We start from the raw sequence: 26,088 nt of genomic DNA on the forward strand, positions 1-26,088 counted from the left end.
CGGAATTCTGAGTTACAAGTCGGAATTCTGAGATACATGTCGGAATTCCGACTTGCAAGTCGGAATTCTGAGTTTCAAGTCGGAATTCTGAGATACAAGTCGGAATTCCGACTTGCAAGTCGGAATTCTGAGTTACAAGTCGGAATTCTGAGATACAAGTCAGAATTCTGAGATGCAAGACAGTAGTGGGGCTAGAATTGGTCTAATGACATCTCTCTATCTCAACATTTCGACTTGTATCTCAGAATTCCGACTTGTATCTCAGAATTCCGACTTGCATCTCAGAATTCCGACTTGCAAGTCCGAATTCTGACATGTATCTCAGAATTCCGACTTGCAAATTAGAATTCTGACATGTATCTCAGAATTCTGACATGTATCTCAGAATTCTGACATGTATCTCAGAATTCTGACATGTATCTCAGAATTCTGACATGTATTTCAGAATTCTGACTTGCAAGTCGGAATTGTACATTCGGAAATTTTTTTGGGTGGCACTTCTGCGCTTTCGTATGAAGCTCTGAATGCAATTGAAAAGCTTTCACAAACCGCATGTGTAGGCAAAATAGAATGGGCTTAAAATTGCTTTAAGAATAATAAATGTCGGATAAATTCTTGAAGAAAGTATAGCTGATTGAAATTTAAAACTAGAGAAGCAAACAGCATTCAACCTACTGTCATTTATTTTCAGATCTTCATGTATAGAATTCTAAGAATATTTCAATTTCACATTTTCTGACCTGCATTGAATAACCTCCCTTTATCTGTTCGCATTCTTGACATTTAAAGGATCAAGTTCATATATAGGTAGTCTACGAAGAATATTAAAAAAAACTCACTTCACAATACTGGTGAGAAATACGAACTTGAGTCAGGATGAAATTAAAGACAAAACATTCATCGTCAATTTTAAGTACAAGTCATTTTATTTGAGTTTATTAATATTGTGAAAGTGCTTATAAAATACAGTCGATTTTGAGGAATATATAATTATTAGTGTGAATTTTTCACCATAGAGAGTAAAGTGATAGCAATCCTTCTTGTTGAAAGTGTTAAGATCCTTCGTGAACCCAGATGATGATTCAAGGCGATATTTAGATCATTTCAGAAATTAAAATATCTAGACTTGATTCGTTCTAACTTGAAAACAATGGAACTCATGATCAATCCTACCCCCAATAAAAAAATAGGGGCAATCAAATGTTTGATACTGAATTTCTGTGTTGGTTCACTATCGGATAAGTCAATATTTGGCGCATCATATTTTTCTATAATTCTTTTGGTGATCCCAGACTCAATGAGGATAGTCAAGTACTTGTTCACAACAGGAAAGAGTGCATTTCCTTTCCGAAAATTACCAACGTAATCCAACGTCGAAATTTTTTGTTCCAGTGGCTTGAAATTAAATACAGCTTTATTGTAGGAGGCGATATTTCTCATATCCTTCTTCGACCGAACGAAGGCTTGGCTCATATTGCTCAAAGTTTCAGCCACACATAAATCGTAAAACCCTTGGCATTCGATTACGTTTTCTGAAGAATAGTTTTTAGATTCGATTGCCATTTTCATAATTTGGCGTAAACCATCCGTACTTACTGTGATTATCATTTTCTCCTCGAGTATATCTTCAAGTGTTTCAATTCCCCTGTAATAATTAACCCCATTGAGTAGATATGCTAGACGAGCATTGAAGAAAGATGTGATGAAAAAAGATAAGAATATCATGACTGATGTCAACAGTTCCTTCGAAAATCCAATATCTCTAAGCAACTTGGTACGACCTTCCATAAAAACAACAATAAATCCAAATAGGGTTTTGCTATTGCAGCCAACAACGAAAGTTGCCACTATCCAAATCAGTCCGATAGAAAGAAAAGCAACAATCCAGTATATCCATAATTTACAGCTGAAAACGTTGGCGAAGAAGCGCCACCTAGGTATCTTTTGGGGGACTGGAACGTAAATCTTAAACTCGTCATGGATGTAAGAAGAGGTTAAGTCGTAGAAATTGAATGAAGATGCTGACCTGAAATATGTACCGATCATGAGATCATACGAGCTGTTCCAAAACGTGCTAGATTCTGTATAATTTTCCATCATTCGGTAGATGGGCTTTATTTTCATATTTCTGAAAAGTTCTTGGAAAATTTCCATCTCTACGCCTGGTTTGTCACAATCGTGACATGATGTGTAGCCTGTTGTATTTTGGTACAGAATGTGGATTGATTGATCTGACCATTTGTATGGTATTTTTTCTGGAAACAACTCAGGCAACCTTGGTTCATTCTCATCACACTGCCAAATTTCCTCAAGTTTCAGATCATTAATTTGACGTCTGTGTCTGAATGAAAAATAGGTATAAATCTGTCCTGTCGAGGAAGATACGAACACAACATTAAATATACTGTGATGGGCCATCATTCCCAATATACTTGAAGTTATGTTACCACCAATTATAACAAATTTACAATTACTCTCGAAAAATCCCTCAAACTTGATTATATTTAAGTAGTCGTTCAACTGCTTTGGGTGATCATATTCTAACACATAAAGACTTGGTAAAGATCTTACTATATTACCTGTTTCCAATGATCCTATATAGAGATTCAGATAGACTCTTGGAAAATCGACAGCTATGGAACTTAGAAAGATGGCTGTTTGATCTGGTGGTTGGAATGTGTTGACTATCAAACTCAAGCAGTGCGCTAAATGAAAGGATTTGTTCACTATATCCAAGGGAAGCATCATGTTCCCCTATATTTACCAGGAGTCCTAATTATCCTTAATTTTATATTCCCTCGAAGAAGGATTCAGTACTTCATCAAAATGTATAACTCAGTGTTTCGATGCAGCAGAAACTAATTCATCATTTCAGTTAGAATATATGTTGCTTGAACTTCTTACGAACTAATCAACTATAGAAAAGCGAACTCACGAAACTTTCATGCTACTAATGTTATTTCTTCAATTTGAATGAAGTGCTATCATTACTAGGAAATTGTCTAGAGAATATCTCTAGATTCAAAGGGATCATTATAAGTTGTTCTTTCTCTACAACTATTTTTCATTTCTTTCTTTATTTGTGGTTCCATAAACTCTAAAAATTCAAGAACAAAGTATCAGCCTCATCAAGTGAAAGATTACAATCAACCTACTTTTATCGCACATACAAAGATGTATATTCACCAGTTCTCAGTGACAACACAAGTACCTTTAATATGCCAAACTATTCTAGCACACTATAGTCGTATAACCAGAGTTTTTTGAATAAAAAGGGTGAATATTTCTCCAACTAATATTAGAATGAGATCTAGGATCTGATTCGAAAAGCAGCTTCAAATGGAGATGGCTATTTCTGTCCTAAGTGCTACGAATTCATAGTGGACATTCTTTCAGTTTGACGTTGATTGATAATTATAACTTTCTACTCTCGAAGGCCTTCATTTCTAGTTCATAATATGTACAGCGTAATACTGGAGCCATAATTCGATTCTATCAAAGCCACAATGTGAAGTAATTAAACAGGGGTCAATCCTGCATTTGGGACATGGGTGTTCTCTAGTTTTGGCAGAGTTCTGTAGGTAGAGTGTTAATGGTCTCCTCATAAGGGAGGATTTTGATAGATTCATCAGTCTCATTATAACAGAGGGAAAACGTATTGAATTCCGAATTATAGCATCCAAATGAAACGTTATCTGTGACAAAACTCAAATAAATAGGTGACCAAGAATTAAACTCACTTTTTGTATATACAGAAAGAAAGCCTAGAAAGAAGAAGTAGAATAATATGAGGATTTAATCTGAAACACATATTCTAAAAAGATTAATAGTATATAAGAGGTTAATCATGTTAACGAATAACATCAAATCAATGAAAACATCTTCCAAATTAATATTATTACATTAGAAATACAAAAATCATAGCATAACTTCATAAATGTGTGAAGTAAAATAAAATTCAAGAAAGAAAATCACAAAATGCAATGAGAATCAGCTCCCGAATTTAATGTTCTAATATGGGTTGAGATGTTGAAATGAAAAATTTATCTATTTTATGCTCTTATTAGATCATTCTCTCGTGGGAAATATGAGTACCATTTCGTGCTTCTTAAACAATATTCCCTTCCATATCGAATGAAGTTTTAAAACGGAAAATATCGAGAATCGTATCCGGTAAGAATGGAAAATATATACGGAAAAGATCAAACCCATCCACATTTCAGTTTCTGGAGCGATAGATAGACATCTAACTGCAAATACTGGTAAAATTGCTCCTCTATTGGTATCGGAAGTTTAACATAATTTCATTCAGATCCACTCTACTTCACTCAAGGATAGGGAACGTTCGAATAACAATAAAAGTTAAAGCAGAGGAATATTTTCCCGATGCAAATTCCCTCCTATTTGCAAGATCAATAGTGATTTGAAATTCATCTGAAAAATAAAGAATCGAAAGTTGAGGGGATGGCGTTTTTGTTTCAAGACAATCTGAATAGACAACCAAGGGTCATTCGATTTGATGCACTCATTGTGAGTTCTTGCTCACTGATCCTATACAGGGAGAGCAGTTAGGATGTCTTTTTTTCAATAATTGGATAGAATGTTTAGACACGTCCTTTAGGTATAGGTTGTTGAAATTTTCTATCAGTTTCTTCTTTAAACATTTCTAGCTTCTTTCGTGATGAAAATTCACTGTAGCTCCGTAACTAAGCGTATTTGCGGACCTGTGTTGTTATGATATTTTCGTCGTAAAGTTACTCAGGCAAGATACCCATAAAATTATTGTATTGAATCTTTAAACATCCTGTGTTTTGGTGATAACGTTGGTAGATAGATAATACCTTCAACCCAATGACAAACTTTGCCTTCACTTTCAAGAATTGACCGTGTATACTCATGGAAAGAAAGGAGCCAAAACAACGTTTTAAGCCCCCATTGAGACAGGATTTTCGTGGATATTCATTTGGAACCCCGAGTTGAAAGGATGACCGTTCCTAGAAGATTACACGAGAGGATTACGTGTAGCGTGTATTGATGTAAGTTTCCTGTATCCTGCAGTTTTCGACAATTTGAAGAGAAGTCATGAAAGTCGTTAGCTCAAGCTCAAGTCAAGTCCTTTCCCATTCTGTCTGCAGCTTTCTGCTTGTATTCTACCAGTCTACGAAAAACTGAATAGCATGATTTTCACCAACATGTGTTTTTTATCTGAGACACCTGTTTCGGTCTCACAGTAGCATCTTCAGGTGGTTGAAGTCTGTTGAAGAATTTGATCTCTTCTCAGTTCAATCCAGCATCAATATCTGCCAACTCTTCCAATAAGTATCTAATTTGTATGTAAACATATTCCAAGTATAACAACGTACGATCAAAATTCATTCAATACTGCATTTTAACAATGCAGTTTTAAAAAATGTAGTATTTGATATACAGTTACTGTACAGCTTCTGTATTGATAATTCATAATTGAAAAATTGTTCACTTATGCATATTTTTAAAACATATAATACAACATATTGAAAAAGTATAAACACGTTCTTGACGTCCAATTTTGTACATCCCTGTGCATTCCTCTTCTAGGAGCAATATTGTTCAATTATTCTCTTCACAGTGGAAATTTTTTCCTCTCTAACATAGACGAGCTTGCAATGCGGAAGCTTTTGTTCATTTTCTAGTTTCCGAGAATAACAAAGAGATAAAATTGATTAAAACATAATCTAATTTCCCGAATAATTATTGATCAATTCATACGGGGGCGTTGTTCTATACAGTGCATCCATGGTTGCTGTATATAAACTGAATTACCTATTCCATCCAAATAATGGAATGGAATTAACGGAATACGAGAATTTTAACCACGTTTTCGAACCACTCTGAAGGTTCAATTTGACAGTCGCAAAATTCTAGGAAGTTTCACATCGGTTCAATGGTTAGATGATGTGTGGAGTGTAGGAGCATTATCAAGACGAAGAAATAGTCATCCTCCGTCATATTTAAATTTTGTGTTTGTAACCACCTGACCAAAAAAAAGCGTAACTCAGATAAATGAGGAAAAAAACGTCGGAGGTAGTGGCTTCAAATTTGCACAGTCTACAGGGTGTGTAAAATTCAATGGGATTGAATGGCAGATCTGTAACAGTTAGAGCTAGAAATGGATGGCACGTTTTTGACCTCGATTTTCAAAAGAACGCATCCCTTCCCTTGTTTTGAAGTTTTCAAGTGAGAACTCATTTTACGGCTCTTTGAATTGGTGCCCCTAATTCGTAAGGTTTCGCTGATATCGGAAAACAAATGTTACATTCTAAAGACACTTCTTCATGAAAAATGCAGTGTCGTAGTCAAAGATTCTTTCAGTCCTCCACTTCGGTGATATAGGGGCCACTTTCACTTTTCAAAATATAAACCCTATGTTATTTTCACATATTCTATTTCTATATTTTCTTCTGATTTTAAATATACAGGATGAGTCTTTGATTCGTACAAATATTTTAACAGTAGATTCTTGAATTCAAAAGAAACACTTTTTGTCTGAACCATTTTTTCCGATTCGGCCCTGATAAAAAGATACGGCCATTTTCGATTTTCATAATGAGCTGTGCCACCCATAAAAAAACACAACCTTCAGAATAACTAGCTAAATCTGTGGTACTACACCTCTTTGGATCTTTTGAAAAAAGTTGCATTCGGTTAAAGTAGCCAATTTTTCGAATTAACCGTACGTTAAGGGTCCAAATGTGCCTATACATGCCTTAAATGAGACAAATCTGCTCTACAGAGGGCATTTTGCTCACATGATTCGGCAACAATCGAATGCAACAAAGCAAATGTCATTCGACCAATTCTAGCCCCACTACTGTCTTGCATCTCAGAATTCCGACTTGTATCTCAGAATTCCGACTTGTAACTCAGAATTCCGACTTGTAACTCAGAATTCCGACTTGTATCTCAGAATTCCGACTTGTAACTCAGAATTCCGACTTGTAACTCAGAATTCTGGCTTGCAATTCGGAATTCCGACTTGTAAATCAGAATTCTGACTTAGCAAGTCGGAATTATACATTTGGATTTTTTTTGTGTGGCCTGCCAGTGCTTTCGTAAGTTTCAAAAGTTTGGTTTATTGAATTTTTGGTATTTTTATGGTCATAATGAGAAAACTGGAAGACGTGGGTGATATCTTGTGCTCGACAAAGATCAATCAAATGAATGAAAAACTATATTCCGAAATTCATTTCATTCGACAGAACCGTTTGTGACATAGAACTAAAAATAACATTTTTTGTATGGTTTTTTAACAGCTTGTATCTTTTAAACCGAGCCGATTCGGGAAAAATGCTAAAAAAAAGTGTTTCTTTTGACCTCAAGAATCTACTGTTAAAATATTTGTACGAGTCAAATATTCACCCTATGTAATATACGACGTGTATCTAATTGTTATTTCGATAAAAAGAACTCAAAAACTAGTTCGGTCAAATAGGCAGGTTATTTTCATTGATTGCTAAAACAGCTTTGATAGGGGACACAATTGATCTTAGAAATCTACCCTTTCACTGATCGCCCTTGATGCCAAAAACAGGTCAGCCAGAAGATAAGAAAATGACACTCATTTAAGGTTAAATTAAATTATGTCCTCCAAGAATATCCAAAGATGAACCATTACTCGAATGAAATATTATAAATCCAGTTCCTCATGAATAACTTCGAATAATTCAATATATTTCGGACCATCAATCTGCCCTTTCATAACTAGGATCCACGAGCGAAAAGGATAGATCCAGCCGAGGCGCAGTTCCGCCCTCAGCAATTTTCCCTTGTACACATAATTCATTGTATTTGTAGTGATTTATCCGTGGAGTTCGACTTCTGAAACCGTCCCTGTTATTCACAGTTAATGAGAAGCCATGATAAATTATCGTTCATACGCCGTCGGAGTCAAAACCTCAGCAAATAGATCCGCACTAGCTGGGGCGCATTCAATGGATGTAACTCCGTCTCAGCAAGGACCTGAATATTGCAAGCTCCGCACTGGCGGCAGGAGATATGAAGCAGAAAACTGTGACCCCGCTAGAATTTAATTTTATGGACACAGACTTATACGATCATCGATCAGCGGTCGGATATGGCTGAGTTCAGAATGGATGATGGCACTCGTAACCCACGAAAAGATGACTGATAAAAAATGGTTCATCCTGTAAGATGTGATGATTTGGAGTGATTGCGAAAGAGCTTTTCCATTTTATGGGGGAGCATCAATCAAATATTGAATGTGAGATTATTCGAGACAATCCAGATGAGGCTGGTTGGGAGCAAGATGGATCGGGATGTTATTGGGTGAGGAGTATGAACAAAAAAAGCTTCGGTTTTCAATAAGTTCTAAGTCTGCCAAGAATTATAAATGAGCCGAATTGTTTAGTCTGGCTTGCAGAGTCGAATTTATTCATCTTGGAGGCGTTTTCTAAGCCTATGACAGGTACAGCTTTGGAAATTTCCTTCAAGCTCAAAATGTTTAGTTCATCTCTTTCCAATTCTCTAATTCCCCAGGAATAGTTAAGTTTTCTCCAGGCCCTGTAAGAAGCCGTTTGTTTTAGTAATGACCTCCTCATCAGACGACAATTTTAATCCGCAAATCGCTAGGAAATTTTGACATTTCAGGCAAAATTTCTCAAAGAAAAAGTCAAGATTTCCTAACTGCTAGGAAATATTTATTTCCTTACTGTAAGAAGATAATATTTCCTTACAGTTGTTAGTGTTCTACATAAATGATTGAAAACACTTTGTCTATAAGTAATTAATTTATATTTTGAAGATCTCGATGCATTGCAGAGTACATGATGAAATGAGTTTGCTATATTCACAGTTATTTGACTGTTAGCACAACCGTTGAAAATTGGAGGAACATTATTAGAAGTGTGAGGAGCATTTTGGACAACATGCGAGGTAGTTGGGCTAATTTGTTTAATATTATATACTTGCAAAATTTCTTTTGCCACCTCGACCTCATTGTTAAGGATTCTTCGATGCATCCTTCAGCAACGTTTGATGATTTCCATCCGCCATGCCTCTTTAAAGTAGTTATATCGGCACCAGACTCAACCAATATTTTTGCAGAAGACAGACGAAAGCAGTGATCTGTATATTCTGTTGGATTTTCCAATCTCAAATAACTAGCAACTATTTACACATTTTTCTGAATTGATGTATTTCTACTTGTGGTCTACAACCCTTTCCGCTTTGATATTTGAAGAAAAATCAGTCACTGTTCATATTTTCTGGTCTTAACGAAACATAGTTTCGATAAAGATTTAAGTACATCTGATTATTTACAAATGATCTAGCTTGGTTGGTCTTCGAATCAGGTATTATAATTAAAAACTTACATTCTTAGTCTTCTATATCGTGTAGAGTCATTTGGACTAACTCATCCATTCTACCGGTCCTAGAAATACCAAATAATAAAGCAACCTAAAAAGTAAACAAATGTGTAATCTGAATAGAATTTGAAACCTTGTAAATTAAATTGATCATCAATTCTTCTTTATCTGGAGCTTCGTGGTTAAATTTTTCGATTTCTGTCATCGTTAAAATCTTAGATTTCTTTGCCCTATAATCTTGAGCTTTCCGTTTCAATAAAGAACAAAGTTTCGAATATGTAGATATATCTACATTGTGTTTAATTGCAAGGGTTGGCTTCAACATTGAATAATTGGCCAACAATGTTGAAGATTTCATCTTTAAACAAAGGTCTAGGAAGTATGTCATCACAACATTCTCTGAGAAAGAACTCCTGTTTTTACTTTTATGATCATTCGCACTTTTGTCTTGATTTATTTGGCAATAATTCTAATGAAGCAGTATTCACTGCCTCAACCAGCTCTGGAGGAGTCTCAGAAATGAAAAATTCATCATCACTCATCATTTTACACTGTTTTATTTCCGAAAACACCAGCAATTAATTTTATATGCGTCAAGTTTGACAATTCAACATTAATGCATTTCCATAGTAACTTTATCTGTCGTATTTTGAACGATTTTCGGAAAAATTGTATGTTTATCTCGTAGGACAAGCCACATTCCTGGACTCTGTGTTGCTTAGTCAATTTTATTCAATGTCTGAATAATATACGCCGTTTTCATACCACCACCTTCAAGGTAATCATTGGGAATAATACCGTGTCTCATATTGTCTCTTATCCAATTGCACACAGACTGGAAAAAAGTTGGAGGAAACCAAGTGTAGGTACACTATCTGACAGCAGTATTTTCAGATTGATTCTGATGACACGGAGATATCAATTGTTGGTTTCCAAAAGTGTAACCTTGATTTTGGTGGTTTCTGGACTGAAAGTTAAATTCTTTTCATGCATTTCCCCTTGTGGAGTCCCTTCAACAGGAATCCTCTTGAAAACTGATAGTCGCATTATCGACATCGTTCCTCCCTTCGTCCCACATTCCATCCCCTTCAAAATCCCCGCGACAGTAACGAAGGTGGACACAGAATCGTATCCCCTAAACCTTAAACCAAACCCCAGGGATAATGGATCAAGAAACTCAAACCCTCGGACCTTTCTCCATCGAAAAATTCCAAGTCCGGCCAGCAGACAATGTCGCTTCCGTCTCCGCGAACAAGGAGACCGGAAACGCATCGGGCCGAACACAGAATTCGATCCATCCAGGAATCTTTACTCTTGTTCCCGCCGAGTGTCGGGAACATTTCCGCCCACCAAATTAGATTACTGCGGGGCCTTTTAAGAAGATTCATTATGTGTTTCGGCAAGTCTGGGGCGGGCCATTTGCAATCCCGGAAATAGGCCTGGTCGTATGAGGGGTGGGGGAATTGGATTATCTACGGGCTTTTGGTCAATTTCCTTCTTGAAAAATGTCCTCGACGGGAATGTGCGAGGTAGTTTGCGTGCAAATCATTAAGATAGCTGCATCCAATCCTACGGCCGCAATAGGTTTCGTTCTGCGTTATTGCGTTGCTTCGTCGGGGCTTTTGAAACGGATGGGATGGTTATCGCAGGGGTGAAAAGGGCTGCTTTTTGTGTAGAAAGATTTTTCGGGAATGGGAAGTGGTAATTTGTACCACTGATGGTTTTTCTACTGCCACAACTTAATTTTGTCCAATTATACACATTGCCGGTTTCTGCCAAATCCCTTATCGTAACAATAGCCTTTCAATCTTCACTGAACCCCCGCAAAGAGGGTAGTGAACTACAGAAGATTTCAGAGAACTTCTTCCTTTCAAAATAAATGAGCTAAGCATATTCTAGGTATGATTTTCATCAATAAAATTCTTCTCAATTTGTTGCCAAAGTTGTGCCAAAAGATGTCGTAACTGTTGAAGTGTTTTACACTATGGACTCGAAGGGTTCTTTGCAATTGATCCCAAGCGTGCTCAACTGGATTTAGATCAGGGGCTATTAGAGGTGATGCTAGATGTGAAATACCAAGGATTTCTCAAGCAGTAATTGTGGCATTTCTGACCTCAAGAATCTACTGTTAAAATTTCGCAGGAAAATATAGGTTTCTGAACACGCTAAATCTATTGCAAGCAATTCCGAAAACCTATCTCCTTCCATTTAGATTTTCATCTTGGAAATGGCATTTTTCAAAAATTGTAAATTTCAATAATAAGAATAATAATAACATAACATAATAATAACAAGTATCTAGGCATAAAACAGGCAAGAAAAATCGATCAGACCCAGATGAGGAAAGAATTAACGGGGCAGTTTATCCGAAGATTGAGAAGGATAATGAGAACTGGTCTTAACAGCAAGAATTTGATAAAAGCGATTAACACCTACGCTTGCTCGGCGTTGAGCTATTCATTTGGTATCATCTCTTGGACGAACACCGATCTAGCAGCTTTACAGAAAAAAATAAGGACGATGCTGACTAAACACAATAAACATCACCCCAAAAAGCTCAATAGAACGGACAGAGCTGCCACGACATCTTGGGGGTAGAGGAATTGTTGATTTGTCCAACCGTATGTCCCAGGAAATTGAAGGACTTCGAAAATATTTCCTGAACAAGGCTGCTTCGTCAGAACTCCATCGAGTAGTTTGTATTGCTGATAGTTCTTTACCGTTAAAGCTACAACAGGATCATATGGAAACCGTCGAACACTCTGCAGAAAGTAAAATGCAGAAACTGATTGGCAAACCTTTGCATGGAAGGCACCAGAACGAGGTCAACCATGATTACGTCGACATATCTGTGTTAAACTACTGGTTGACTTCCGGAAGGTTGTTTCCTGAGACAGAGGGCTTCATGCTCGCCATCCAGGATCAGGTGATTCCAACAAGAAATTACATGAAATATATCGCCAAGGATGCCTCAGTGGCGGATGATAGCTGTCGTTATGGCTGTGCGACACATGCAACTATCCAGCACATCACCGGGGGATGTCAGACATTCGCGGGCACGGAGTTCAAAAGTAGGCATGATGCTGTTGCCAAGATTCTTCACCAAGAATTGGCAAAAAAACACCAACTTCTAAGTTCAAAAAAGGTTCCTTATTACAATTACCATCCGGATGCTGTGTTGAAAAATGAACATCACAAGCTCCACTGGGATCGCACGGCTATCACAGACCGGAAAATAACCCACAATAGACCAGACCTCATATTGCTCAATAAGGATGAGGACAGAGCACTATTCATCGACGTGGTAATTCCAAATAATAACAATCTTCTAGATAGGCACACAGAAAAAATTTCAAAATACAGAGATCTAGAGGAACAAACCAGAAGACAGTGGAAGCTGAAAGATATCAAGACCATCCCTATTGTCATTTCATCTACAGGCCTGATACCGAAGAAACTACTAGAGAACTTGAGGAAACTTCAGTAGGACGAAAATATCTATAGAGTCATGCAGAAGGCGGTACTGCTCGGAACGGCGAGAACTGTACGCAAGTACATGGGGAATGCAGAGGAACACCGTCTGCTCCGACAGGAAGTGCGGGTGGAGCAGGAATCCAACCTACAGCAAGGAGCCGAGGAGCGACCCGGACCCGACCACCACCACGAGCCCGAAAACCTGGAAAGGGCTCCAACAGAGCTGAATCCTTTTGATATCTGAGATATCTGGGATAAGAGAATTTTCCTCTGGAGAGGAGTGTGAAAGCCGCAAGGCTAAAGTCATAATAATAATAATTTCAGAATATGTATCACATTTTGATCTCTGATATCTTTCCTGGAAGATACGCGACTCAAAATTTTACCTTCGAAAAATTCCCAAAAAGATGGCTTCAGTTAGAACTTCCTCAAGACCGAAAAGTTGTGCCGAGATGGATGAAATTCTTCAGATTTACTAGAACAGTTGTTCTTTCTTAATATGTATCACATTCAGATCAACGATTGTTTTCCTGGATGATACGCGACTCGTGAATTCCGATTCTATAATCAGCGTTGACTTGCCATTCTTCACAGAGATTTTTCGTGAACATTTTAATATTTTGATGAGTTCTACCCCCGGTTCTCCTTTGTGAGACCTAGAAAACTCATTTGGAGTTAGAACGCTAGTATCTGTGACGCCAAAGAAGTGAAAGCAGGAAAATGTTGAGAATAATCAACCTATACGTGAAACAAATTCCGTGTAATTGCCTCACATGATAGACCATTAAAAAGATCGAAACGACTGGCTGGAAACGCTCACGTCGCATGAGGTGTTTTGGTCTTTCGCCTCCAGATAGGGAGTTTTCCACACACAATGACATCGTAGTAATTAGTAGCTCGTTCACGAATTCCAAAGGAGAGAGTGCAAAGGGCTCGGCTGTTATTTAGGTCGAATGCCATCGAGTATGACAATACTGCGGCAACGTGGCGAGTACGCTAAGGAACGTTTATTGGGATATTGAAGTGCTTACTATGCGGCTTCGGTATTCGGAATTGATGTGTCTACGTTTCTATGGGGGGCGGTTTGGTCGTGGTGCCCTTGTTGTTCGGAAACTATCGTTGGAGATCGAGAATATAGCCCACCTCTACGTTATCGCGATCTAACTGTTGTTATAAATTGATTTCCGGAGAAGTATCAACAGTTTCGGCATTCGATTTTATGGCTCGCATAGATTGCCGATTTTTACGGTCATTGCACGGCTGTGAGAGCCACAAATTTGCATTCGAAATGCATTTTATCTTTTGCGATGTTCTACTTCTGCCAGGCGAGGCTCTAATTTTTTTGTACATCAAATAATATAGCAAGATACAAGAGCTCAGGCCGCTTAGGGAGAAAACCCAGGAAAAACCCTTTTTTCACTATAAAATGTCATATTTCTTTCTCTGTCTTGAGATCCAATCAAAAGAAAGAAATGAAAAGACACACAACCAGGGAGGATCTATTCGAGACTTTTATGCGCTACTCCAAGGGCTACGCTCCATGACTGATAGCGAAGAAAAGGTCTATTTTTAGCGCAACTACGGGATTTCACTGACGACGAGCGGTATCTCTTATTCTCTACCCCAAGGGCTTACGCACCATGACTGATAGAAAAGAAGAGATTTCGATTTCAACACTTATGACGCGGAACGCGAACAGGGGGGTTGACGGGACTTTCTCTTCAATACCCCAAGGGCTTACGCACCATGACTGATAGCGAAGAGAAAAGTCAGACTCGCGAAACAGGGTAAAGTACGGCAAAAGATAACAGTACTGCGATACAGTACTGCAGTGTCAAAGAAGTAACCGGTGTAGGTCTAATGAGGAAACTGAACGGTAAAGACGGGGACCTACCTCCTTTAGAAAAGTAGTTTCAGGAAAACGTCAAAATCTTCAACGGCATGCAAGAAAAACAACGTTAAATACAGATAAACGGTTGTTTACATTCACTCTGCCTATCGGAATGAATGTACTGAATATTTGAGAATTAAATATTTTCAAAGGCGGAAATGTGAAATGAAAGGAATGCACTAAAATGAACTCCAATTTTTCTCAGAAAACTGGAGATCATTACAACTACTAAACACTTTCGTGATAAAAAAAAGGAAATCATCATAATTAAATGATCGTTTCATCAACTATAACTAAAAACGTATTTCCACGGGTTTAATTTGTTAAGCTCCCTATTCTCGCGGTCATCAAATGAATGGAACATTTGTAACAAAAGTCGTACGTATTCATTAATTGCATAAATGAATGTTCCAGTTCTGCATTATTCATGAAAGACTAATTTATGCCAGGTAAATAATTATGATTGAGAATGCCATTTGTACAGCTGACATGTTCGTGGATGTAAGCTCCCTCTGTTCCAACGCGATGTGCTTTGGTTCGGCACCAGAAATTTCAACAATTAGACAAAGGACCAATATATATGGGGATTCCCATTGTTGATCGATGTCGATGGATTATCCCCATAGTTTCAACGTTGGTCGACCCTTTCATGTACAACGAAAAATGTACTCCAACAGAATAGCAGAATTCCTATATTGGTCCAGTTTTGCATCCCTTGAAATTTGAGGGGAATTAACAATATGGAGGATGGAAAATAAGGAGAGAAATGATGTGAATTCATTAATCTCAACCAATTTGGAAATTCGAGTTCCACTGTACGGAATGTATAGAAAACCTACGACTAAGAGAGATGCTAGATCTCTCTTAAATGACTCCGAATTTGATAAAATGCTGCCATCGCACATTTCCTTCCAATCGAAGAACTTCAAAGCAAACAAGTGCACCGAAAGAATCAACGATGAGTTCGAAATGCGATATCATTCTAAGCAGGTTCTCGTCTGGTATTTTTGCTACAAGTCGTGTGTACTTTGTAGCTCAAAGCGACATGCAGTCGATGCAAATTGATTTGTAACGACATAAATGATGTCTAGGAGTGCTCTCCTAATACTAAGTGGGATCGATTCAGGCCACATCTTCCAATAGGAAGCCGCATCAAGGAAGGAAACGCATTCTGTTTCAATGCTGAAGACAGTGGCTGTTTTATAATTCATTAAATAAACTGCTCAACAATTACAGGGTCTTCTGAGCTTCCATTCATTCATTCAACAAATTTAAATATTCAAGATGTTCATTTAGATCCCATGGGAAAAAGTTCTCAATTGAATATATGGGAAAATTGTAGGTTTGAATAGCAGAAAAAATTCAATAAAGAGAAAAATGGAAGTGTTGGTGGAGCAAGGCCAGTATCAGAAGTTTTTTAATTTCTTTCTCGTTTTTCCCTATTTTAAAATGAATAACCACTGATTTATCTATGGGAGATGATTCCCCTGTAGTGTCCTTGAACAACTTATTTTCTTGTAGAATGCGACGTTTTCGAGTAATTTCATGTTCAAAAATTGAAAAGTATCTGTGAAATTTGAAGAATTTGGGACTTTGGCTGACTGGGAATGTTTAAAAGGTCCACAGATGTGTAGTGTCACAGATTTATACTCCATTCACTTTTATTTTAGCACTCGTTTGGCCATGGAAATTTGTCACAATTCACTCTGTATAGTACGAAAATGTGGAGTTATGACGCTTGTCGAAACATTTTTGGGTTTTAAATCAACGCTATGTTGCCCGTTCTACGTAGAAGTTTCTGTTATTACGTATTTTATCACAATGTCGAATCTCTTGGGAAAATATGTGACGAACATAATTGAAGTTCATACAAACTGATTGAAGGCATACTAAATCCAGTTATTTGCATAGAAAATACAAGAGATCAGTATAATAACATAATATGCACTAGCTTGAGGAGAGTTAATGTTCGTTATCTTCTTTGGCTAAAGTTTGAATACGTTACATCAGTTGTAGATTTCAAAAATATTAACCCGAAAATGAAATGCGTATGATGCAGTGGTTGGGAATGGGCATCTCCCGAAGGAATTCACAGGGGATTACAAGAATGTTAAATTCTTCAACAAAAATCATCTTGCATCAATATAAGTGAAAGGAATTGAAGGAAGTTTCAAGTCAAGATGAACTTCACCTTTGAATAAAAATTTCACATGAATAAACAATTAACAGGACAACTGGCGCGTATTTGTGGCTGTTGATCCTGATACATTGATATAATAATAATAATTAGGTATTTATTGGTACCTTGAGACATTCACAATGAATAGGACAAAGTCAAATGAAAAATAGAAAAATCAATTTTCGGGAACTTATTCTACGATGACATTCATCTAAAATCCTGTAGTAAACTTTTCGCATTAATTCACTCGAACATAAAATTCTCAAATGCCACCAATTTTTTGGGTCTCCCAATAGAAGGAAATTCTTTGTTATCCTCCTCATTCACAATCCTTCTGATTGTGGAAATATTGAGCTGAAATATAAGTCGTTTAGATTCAGATGAAATATTATAAAAATTCTCTTACATTGAATATGTTTGCTACCGTCTTACGTATTGTGGATTTTAGAATATCAGGGTATAACTTTATGAATGAGTGGATCTGAATTCTAAATAGCACTTCCTGAAACACTGTATCACAGATTTAGCTATTTATTGTGAAGATAATTCTGTTTTTCCAGGGGTGGCACAGCTCATTATGAAAACTTGAAATAGGCAGGGAAAAAGAGTGTTTCTTTTGACCTCAAAAATCTAGTGTGGAAATATTTGTCAACTAGTCAAAGACTCGTGTATATAAAGCCAGTAATTTCCCTAGCTCTGAATACATCGCAGCCCCACTAGTAGATCCATCATAGCCCCACTAGTAGATCCATCATCATTATCCCAGAAACTATATAACAAGATCTCCAATAAACGGCGACACTTGTCTCTCATTAATGAATTGTAGGCACCAAGAATGTGATATAGAACCTTATTAGCAATATCACGGATCGCCGATTTCCTCGATGAAAACGCAAAGCAATACGCCCTCAGCCTCATTCCCCCCACATCTGATATATCATCGGAACAACGTTCATGGTTGTTATATGGCACACAATTTCTACCGGAACACAGCCCGGAGAGAAATATATTTCCGGCGACGTGACGTGAACCAGTCTCGAAAATCTAAACACGGGAAGAAAAGCCAAAGGGCTAAATTACCCCTGGTTGGGGAAAGGAACCCTCCATCGGCCTCGGGAACGACCTGAATGAAAATGCCCACAGTTACATTGCATTGCCTCCATGTGTGCGACACCTATCTGGATGGGTTTTAGGCCTACATTTCCCCCCTTACGATCAATCACGAATCTGGTATCGGGAATAGAAATGAGACGTCGGAGAAATGTTTGTTGAACGATTCGTGATCTATTCTCAAGGAAAAAAGGGACTCTTTCGGACACGCAATGGGGTTTGGCTATTCTTGGTAATAGAATCACGTCGTAGTTCAAATTAGCAATTCAGACAAGCCTCAGTGCGCTAATCATACATACGAGGATATATTCAAAAGTTCTTAGCCTACTATAGAACCAAACAAAATTTCAATGCCAAAATACTTTATTAATCAAAATATTTTCCTCCCAATTGGATACATTTATTACAGCGAACCTGCAACGTCTCTAGACCTTTCGAACAAATGTTTCTTCTTGCTCTGCAATCCACAGACCGCCACAGCTTATATTACCTCCTCGTTGGAAGTAAATTTACGACCTTTCAAACGTTTTTTCAATTGAAGAAAGAGATGATAGTCGGATGGAGCCAAATCTGGTGAATAAGGAGGGTGTTCTAGTAATTCAAACCCTAAATTACGAATTTTTTGCATGGCAACATGAGATTTTTGTGCAGGGGCGTTCTCCTGCAAACACAAAACACCTTTGGATAGCTTTCCGCGTCTTTTCTCTTTGATTTTTTCCCGTAGAATGGTCAGTAATGTCGAGTAGTAATCTCCGGTTATTGTTCTACCCTTCATCCAAAAAATCAGTCATGATTACTCCATGACAATGCCAGAAAACTGAAGCAAGAACTTTTCCAGCAGATTTTTGTACACGAAACTTCTTAGGTCTTGGAGAACCAGAGTGTCGCCATTCCATCGATTGTTGCTTTGCTTATGGATCGTAGAAGTGTACCAAAGTCTCATCCATAGTAACAATTCGGTTTGAGAAGTCTACATCGTTTTCAAATCGAGCACAGATCGAACGCGATGCTTCGACCCTTGCACGCTTTTGGTCAACATTTAAACATTTGGGGATCCATTTTGCAGCAATTTTTCTCATGTCCAAATTGACGTGAACTATATGATGAACGCGTTCGTATGAAATATTCAGTGCTTCAGATATCCGTTTCAGCCTAATTCGACGATCTGATAAAATCATGTCATGAACTGCATCGATATTTTCGGGGACTGACACAGAAACTGGCCTTCCCGATCTGTCATCATCTTCAATAGAAAATTTACCTCTTTTGAAGCTTGCAGTCCAATTTTTCACGGTCCAATACGAAGGACATTGATCACCAATGGTATTAAGCACATATTCGTAAATCTGCTTACCTCTTAACCCTTTTAAATACAGGTACTTGATGATGGCTTGATACTCCAATTTTTCGATTTCCATAATTTCGGTGGACATCTTCTTTCTTTTTATTTATTGCGTAACTATAATTCACTTTTTTGACCTCAAACTTCACACTGACACTTCTAATGTGTTATTGTTCATTGCTATGGTAACGCCATATTTTTTTATGCTTGGGACTAGTCTAGGCTAACTAGATATCAATACATCCTTGAATCATTTGAAAAATAGATTTTATTAATAGAGAAAATATATTTTCATATAATACTTGTATAACAGAATAAATATATTTATACTTCATATACGAAATCGAATAATCCTCGTGAATAAAAACTCATATATATCTACATAACAAATTATTACTTAATATTATGGAAAAAGTCAGAACTAATCTACATTCAAAATACCGTCTTCGTACCAGACTTTCTCACTTTTTTTTGATCTGGTCCAGAAACAGCATTCTGTTGTCCATCTGAGCCGACAATCTTAGGAGAGTATCTCCTTCCTAATGGCCTCAAACGTTTACAAACTGTTCGTTTTCCTGCTTCACTGAGTCTTCTTCTTTCATCGTACAGTTTTCTCTTGTCGTAGCTGGACATTTTTTCCTCCGATTTGAATTTGAATATGTAGTTCGTGAACTCTTTGGTTTCCATTAACGACGGGAGTCTGTTGGAGAGACGGGAAGCGTTTGTTAATATGCTTGCTTTGGCTTTCATTATGTTCTCTATTGAGTACTTGATAGTAGGTATTCTGGCTGTTTTCCAATCGCAGAATAACGAATCTATATTCGACTGGATCATCTTTTCTTCCTCGATAATCTGATTCATGTCGATTGCCTCATCATCATCATCATCTTTCGCAGCACCTTCAGAACTCAATGTGCTTCCCTTGATAGTGACTACAATGTCGCTGGAAGATACTTCTCCTTTGAACCTTCGTCCTACCTCTTCTTCCTCGATCATTTTCTGGATGATGCCACTCAGTCCTTCCAACTTCTCCATATTTCTACTTATGAAAACCAGACGTTCCGGTGTTCTTGTTTTAGGTATGTATTTTTCACATGCCGTTCTTGATCGGATCAATTTGTATATGGCTGATATGGCTTGGACGCATTGATGAGATCGTCTGATTCGTATCTGGCATCTGTTCCACACGGAATTGTAGAACTGTTGGGATCTTTCAGATTGTAGAAAAGCTTCGTCATAACGCGTTTTCACTTCGTTATATCGCATTCTTAAGTAATGTAGAATGCGGTCTCTTTCGGAGTGCTCGTGCTTCTAGAATTGAAAAAAATTACGATGAGTATCCAATCAAGAATTATCTACCAATTTTATGGGTTAAAACAAGGTTGGATTTTATCTATTTGTTCAATAGTTACCAAATCATTGTACAACCTGGTGGAATCTGCAAATGCTTTGTACAACCGGTTGTTGACGAATTCTTCTGTTTCTTTAATAGTCAAATACCGATCTATCATAGAAAATGGTGTGAAGGATCCTTCAATACGGGCAGCATCACTACAAAAATCCTACAATACATAATTAACATCGCAGTTACCTTTTGATATTTTATTATTACATAGTACATCCTTAGCTTTTTATACTCTTCTTTCATTCTGACTATAATTTCTCGCAGAGAATTATTTTCCATCCTGAAAATATTGGTTTCATTTCTCAGTACTTCAGTTCTCTCCCTATAATATACAATCTTTTTGTGAGACACCTCCCTTTTGATCTTATTATCAACAACGAACTGAAAATGATGATGAGTAATGGAGTGTTGATCATGATAAAAGTTTGTCGGTACAATTACTCAATTCATCAACTTACTCTACTGTATAGTTCAACGGATTTTCGAAAATCAATCTCTTCATGCTCAAGCCTACTCCATCCTTTCTTCAAAGCTCTTTCTTTTCTACGAATTTCCGATAATCTACCATACAGATCTATCTTCGTATAAAGGGGTTCTCTCTCTGTATATCCAGTTAGTTTGTTTTCATCCAAGTCGGTTTTATAAGGTATTAAAATCCTTGAAAAAAGGTTCGAACATTTCTCAAAAAAATTATCACCATTTCTTCGGATACTTACCTGTCATCGGTAAGCTCTCTTTTGGAATCGAAGTATTCTGGAGTCTGTTTGTGCAGAGGGATATATTTGTGCCTAGTTAGGGTATAAGTGTCTCTGACTGTGTCTAGATCGAACCAGGTTAAGCCGTTTTCGAAGATCTTGCTTTGAATGCGGCTAGGCCATTGCTGCTTTTTTCTGCAACCCTCAATATAACTATTAATGTGTCAACAAATAGTGGTACCCCACCGATTTTTGTTATCATTTCGTTTTGCTGGAATCTTTATGGGAGGCAGGACCACCATAAAGAAATTGTTGATGCCAAACGCTGGTATGTCAGGAAGGAGTCAAGATTGTCGGAATATTTAAATCAGACTATTCAAAAATATACACTGGAAAATAGAGATTTGAAAACAGACCCTGACAGTTCTGACAGAAGCAGGAATAATTGTCAAATCGACAAAATATGTCATTATCAGGTGATATATCATTAAATAAACATAGTTCAATTATTCTTCTTAATGTTATAGAAAGAAATATAGAATTTTACAGGCTACTGCCTGTATTTTATCATTTCATTTTATGCGATAACTCACTCTATTTCATATTATCTAAAAACTGTCCATGTCCTTGAATTTCCACGATCTTCGTTCTTTCTTTCTTTTCTGTTGTATGCAAATGGTTCAACAATTCATCCCTTTGAAATGTTAATTCTTTCCTTGTCAAATTCCTTAGTGGAGAGCTGTCATCTCGAGAGCGCTCAAGAAGGTATCCAGTGCTTCGACTTAATTGAAAAATGGAATAAGAGATACGTATTTCCACTGCGAAAGAGCATAGACAAGATGTAAATTCGGTTATTTGCATCCGGTCGCCTGAAATGGACAGGGATGTTCTCTTAGCCGGTTCATCCCCATCGGGAGTTGCAAATTAGATTCAGCCAACAGAACGTCAAGCCTTCGATTCGTTTCTGTGCTTCTAACCCGATGCCGAATGTGAAGGACAGTTCTGTGATAGCTGGAAGCATAGATAACCTGGAAGTTGTCAATTTTCTCTTGAAACGAAATTCGTTTTCTGAATCGTAGTTTGATTCTTCGGTTAAATAATGGTCATCGTCAGTGTTAGTTTCTTGTTTTATACAGGGACGAACAAGAAAAATGAAAATTTCAACCGGACCTGTGGAGAAATTTCAATAACGTCATATTTCGAGAGAATTTTCTGCGTGTTTACGGGATGGACCCTGGCTACATCTTGATCCTGGGTCTCCCCTTTTGTCCGAGACACTCGAAGCGACTTCGAGCAATTATTTCGAGGAGTTTCCTCGTGGATGAGCTGTCCGAGACTATAGAAGGCCAGGAGGAAGTTGATTGATGATGAAGAAATTCGTTTTTTTTTTGCGCTGGAGTGGATCGATATGAGATAAGAGTAGGGACTTGTGCATCGCTGGAATTTCTGGGAGAAAACCTTTTTGAGGACCCTTGATTCGCCATATGTAGGGACTAGACTACCAGAAAGTAAGATTTCAAGTCCAGATTGGGGAGTTTTGCCACAATGTTGGGAGTAGTGGAATTTTTTCCATTTATTCCCTCACTCTTATGGAAATATACAGAGTGTAAATGAATAGTTGAGAAAAAATGTATCTTCAAACAATATTTCGTAGTGGCCTAGCCACTACGTAGAAACAATTCCCTAACATGACACATGTGAATCAATTTTCAATTATTTTCTTAGAAACTAGAAGACTGACAATTTTTCTCAAGACACTTTTTCTTTTTCTGGGTTTGCAGGATTTCAAAGATTTGAAAGAAAATCTTAAGGTGAACATATTAGAGCGTATCAGATTTAGATTATCTATATGCCTTACCTCTGACTCAGTATTGCAGACATGTTGACCCATTAGTCTGACACTTATCAGAGAGATTTTCCCATCAGAGAGATTTTCCCATCAGAGATTGACAACGACAACAATGCATTTTTTAAAGTATATCCCTTCCCTTCTGTACCTCTTATCGTTTTTGTATACATTTTGAAAGTGGTGGATGATAAAATTTTATACAACTTATTTTGCCTGAAGCAATTTCACATACTCTTAATCGTTTTCGAACTAGAGAGGGTTATGAGGGCAAGGAGCTACTGACTCTTCAATTTGGTACAAATGATATTTGTACAGACAGTGCCCGGTCAGCAGTCCCACCATCACCCGAAGCTCAGCTTATGACAGCTTTAGCAGTTTTCTGGTGTAGGTCGGTGAAATCATCACGAATTCCTTTGACTGAGGAGTGTTTCTCAAGAGGATAATTCTGTTGTTTTACTCCCATTGTTGGACCGCTGTTGTAAGGCTTCATTTAATATTCAAACTACAGGCAGTATACAGATGCAGTTCACAGCAAAGGGAAATACAAAAAATAGAGCAGAAAGGTATTCCTATGCTATTCGGTCACATGACCTCAGAGATGACGTAGACAATGTCAGGTCCATAGATAAAACAGAAAATAAAAGTTCAGTACATGACATATTTGACAAAAAACAGTGAGAAATCAATACGTCCAAGTATAGAACAAAGCTCACGAACAAAAACGCACGAACAAACTTTATCGAACCGCACTTACAACCCGCATCAGTAGCCCGAATACACAACCAATTCGCGCACACGCGAGACTGGTTAAAGCATTACCACTGAGGTCTTGCAGTGGGACGAACTAAACGCGAACTTCGCGAACCCTACGGGCACAGCGCCAAACCACGCGGTTGAACTGCTTAGGTATGATGCAGCCACTCCTCAGTGCGGTATGGATAATGTCACCAATGTCCGCATCTGCAGCGCCAACCATCTTGATGATATTGCGGTTTTCAGGGCACCATCCTCCTCTAGCTCCCACAATCAGTGGAAGCACCTCTATGATTTAATCCGGGTGAAGTTCCTCAACCTTCTCTAGGAAGGTGGGAGTGGAGTATATAGCTCTCTTAACTGCATAAGCCATGCTTAAAGGCTCTGGGCACTCCCAGCTCACTGAGACGTCGCATACAATGACGTGCTGATCTTTAATTAGCAGAAGGTCGGGCTTTAAGAGTTTCCCTTCTCTGTCCCTAATCCTGGGCTCTCTCGTCACCTGCCAGCCGTTCTTTATCGCTATATCCTCTAGGCGATAAGCGAGGTGGTTGTGCCTAGCTATTCTTTCCTAGTGCATGACACTGCACTTTTGCAGGATGTGTGAGAGTGACTCACGTTGCCTGCATCCTGCCCGGCACACGGCTTCTGGTTCTTGGTTCCACGGCAGGCCAGCAGTTGGTAAACATTTTGACCGCAGCTGTATTGCCCGTACATAGTCCTCACCTGACCAGCATCTGGGAGGGTTATCAATGTACGTGTTGCACATCTTGTGGTTCTTAAGTGCATATCCAGTCCGGTGCCATAGTAAGATTGATGGAGTTCACTGGCCCTATTAGCGTCCTTCATGGCAGTGGTGGCGTTTGGCGGTTTTATCATCCTGGCCACCCTGTTCATCCAGATTGAGGAGCTCTCCACGACGCACTTCAGAATTGGCGTAAATCCTCTCAGTCTCTGCATCCTGCGAGAGATTATAATGGGGATTTTGTCCCGCATACAGAATACTCCCAGGCCACCCTCCCTTAGCGGTGCATGGATGAATGCGTCGTTTACGTGGATGGGATGGGATATTGGTATTTTCCAAGCCCACAAAAAGGTTCAGGTCCAGCAGGTGTTAACCTTGATGCTCTTTTTGCGAGTTCATCGGCTTTTTCATTTCCTTCAACACCACAATACCCTGGTACCCATAGTAGAGTCACTTTGTTGTCTCTGGTCAGTTGCTTCATGGTATTACGGCACACCCATGTCAGCAGAGATCCTTGGCAGTGTGATTCCAGGGACCTCAGCGTGGCCTGGGTGTCCACACATATATCTTAATCTGACACGCTTGATTATTTACAATGACCAAATTCTCTCTTGGCCTTCCTATCAACCAGCAAGAGTTCGAACACAATTCGATCTAGAATGACTATTTCCGTACCCGAATCGGGCAAAAATCACAAAATGAAAATAAATCCCATCAGTTAATCAAATATACGTCGCCCCAAAACGCCCACGCAATTAACTGTAACGTCACAGCCCAATCGGTCGGATTGGAAGCTGCATGGCCGCTGCAACCGTAAAAAGTTGCAGTGCTCGTCGCATTCATCGGACGCGGAACTGTATGAAAAGGCACCGAATCATATTGAAATTGAGCGAGGCAAACGCGCCCGGGCGGCACGTAGGTGTGCTCGGAATCACGCAATAATTATTATCCCATATATTTAATACGGTTTCGGCGGAACGAACGACGTGATAGGTTGAATAATTCCGACGCTAATACGCGGAGGTTCCGTATTAGCCTAATTGGAACGAAATTTCGGTTTGTTCAACATGCGATTCCACGAAATGATGATCGTTATGTATGTGATCATTATATGGGGCGATGTGGGCGTCCGAATCTGGAGGTACAAGGGAGTTTGGAACTCTTGGCTGCTGGTAATTGAGAAGTGCAAGCTGTAAGGGCGATTTCCTGATTCGGAACAGGTTTTCCGATCATTGCATTCTGGAGTGGGTCCACATTTGTGAGACTTGAACGAACTGGAC

At 38.3% G+C, this 26,088-nt stretch overlaps 2 protein-coding genes across 2 annotated transcripts in view; one reads left to right on the plus strand and one right to left on the minus strand.

Moving 5' to 3' along the window:
- LOC123322669 (zwei Ig domain protein zig-8-like) overlaps nucleotides 1-26,088 on the plus strand; it is a 279,535-nt gene that overhangs the window by 157,019 nt on the left and 96,428 nt on the right. The window lies entirely within an intron of this gene.
- On the minus strand, nucleotides 19,612-21,885 carry LOC123322668. The gene is made up of 6 exons (XM_044910646.1): nucleotides 21,708-21,885; nucleotides 21,483-21,656; nucleotides 21,225-21,423; nucleotides 20,974-21,147; nucleotides 20,774-20,923; nucleotides 19,612-20,672 (listed from the first exon to the last, which is right to left on the minus strand). The coding sequence occupies exons 1-6, from the start codon at nucleotides 21,761-21,763 to the stop codon at nucleotides 19,794-19,796; spliced, it is 1,632 nt and encodes a 543-aa protein (XP_044766581.1). The 5' UTR covers nucleotides 21,764-21,885; the 3' UTR covers nucleotides 19,612-19,793.

This window comes from Coccinella septempunctata, chromosome 1 (assembly GCF_907165205.1).
Source record: "Coccinella septempunctata chromosome 1, icCocSept1.1, whole genome shotgun sequence".
NCBI lineage: Eukaryota > Metazoa > Arthropoda > Insecta > Coleoptera > Coccinellidae > Coccinella > Coccinella septempunctata.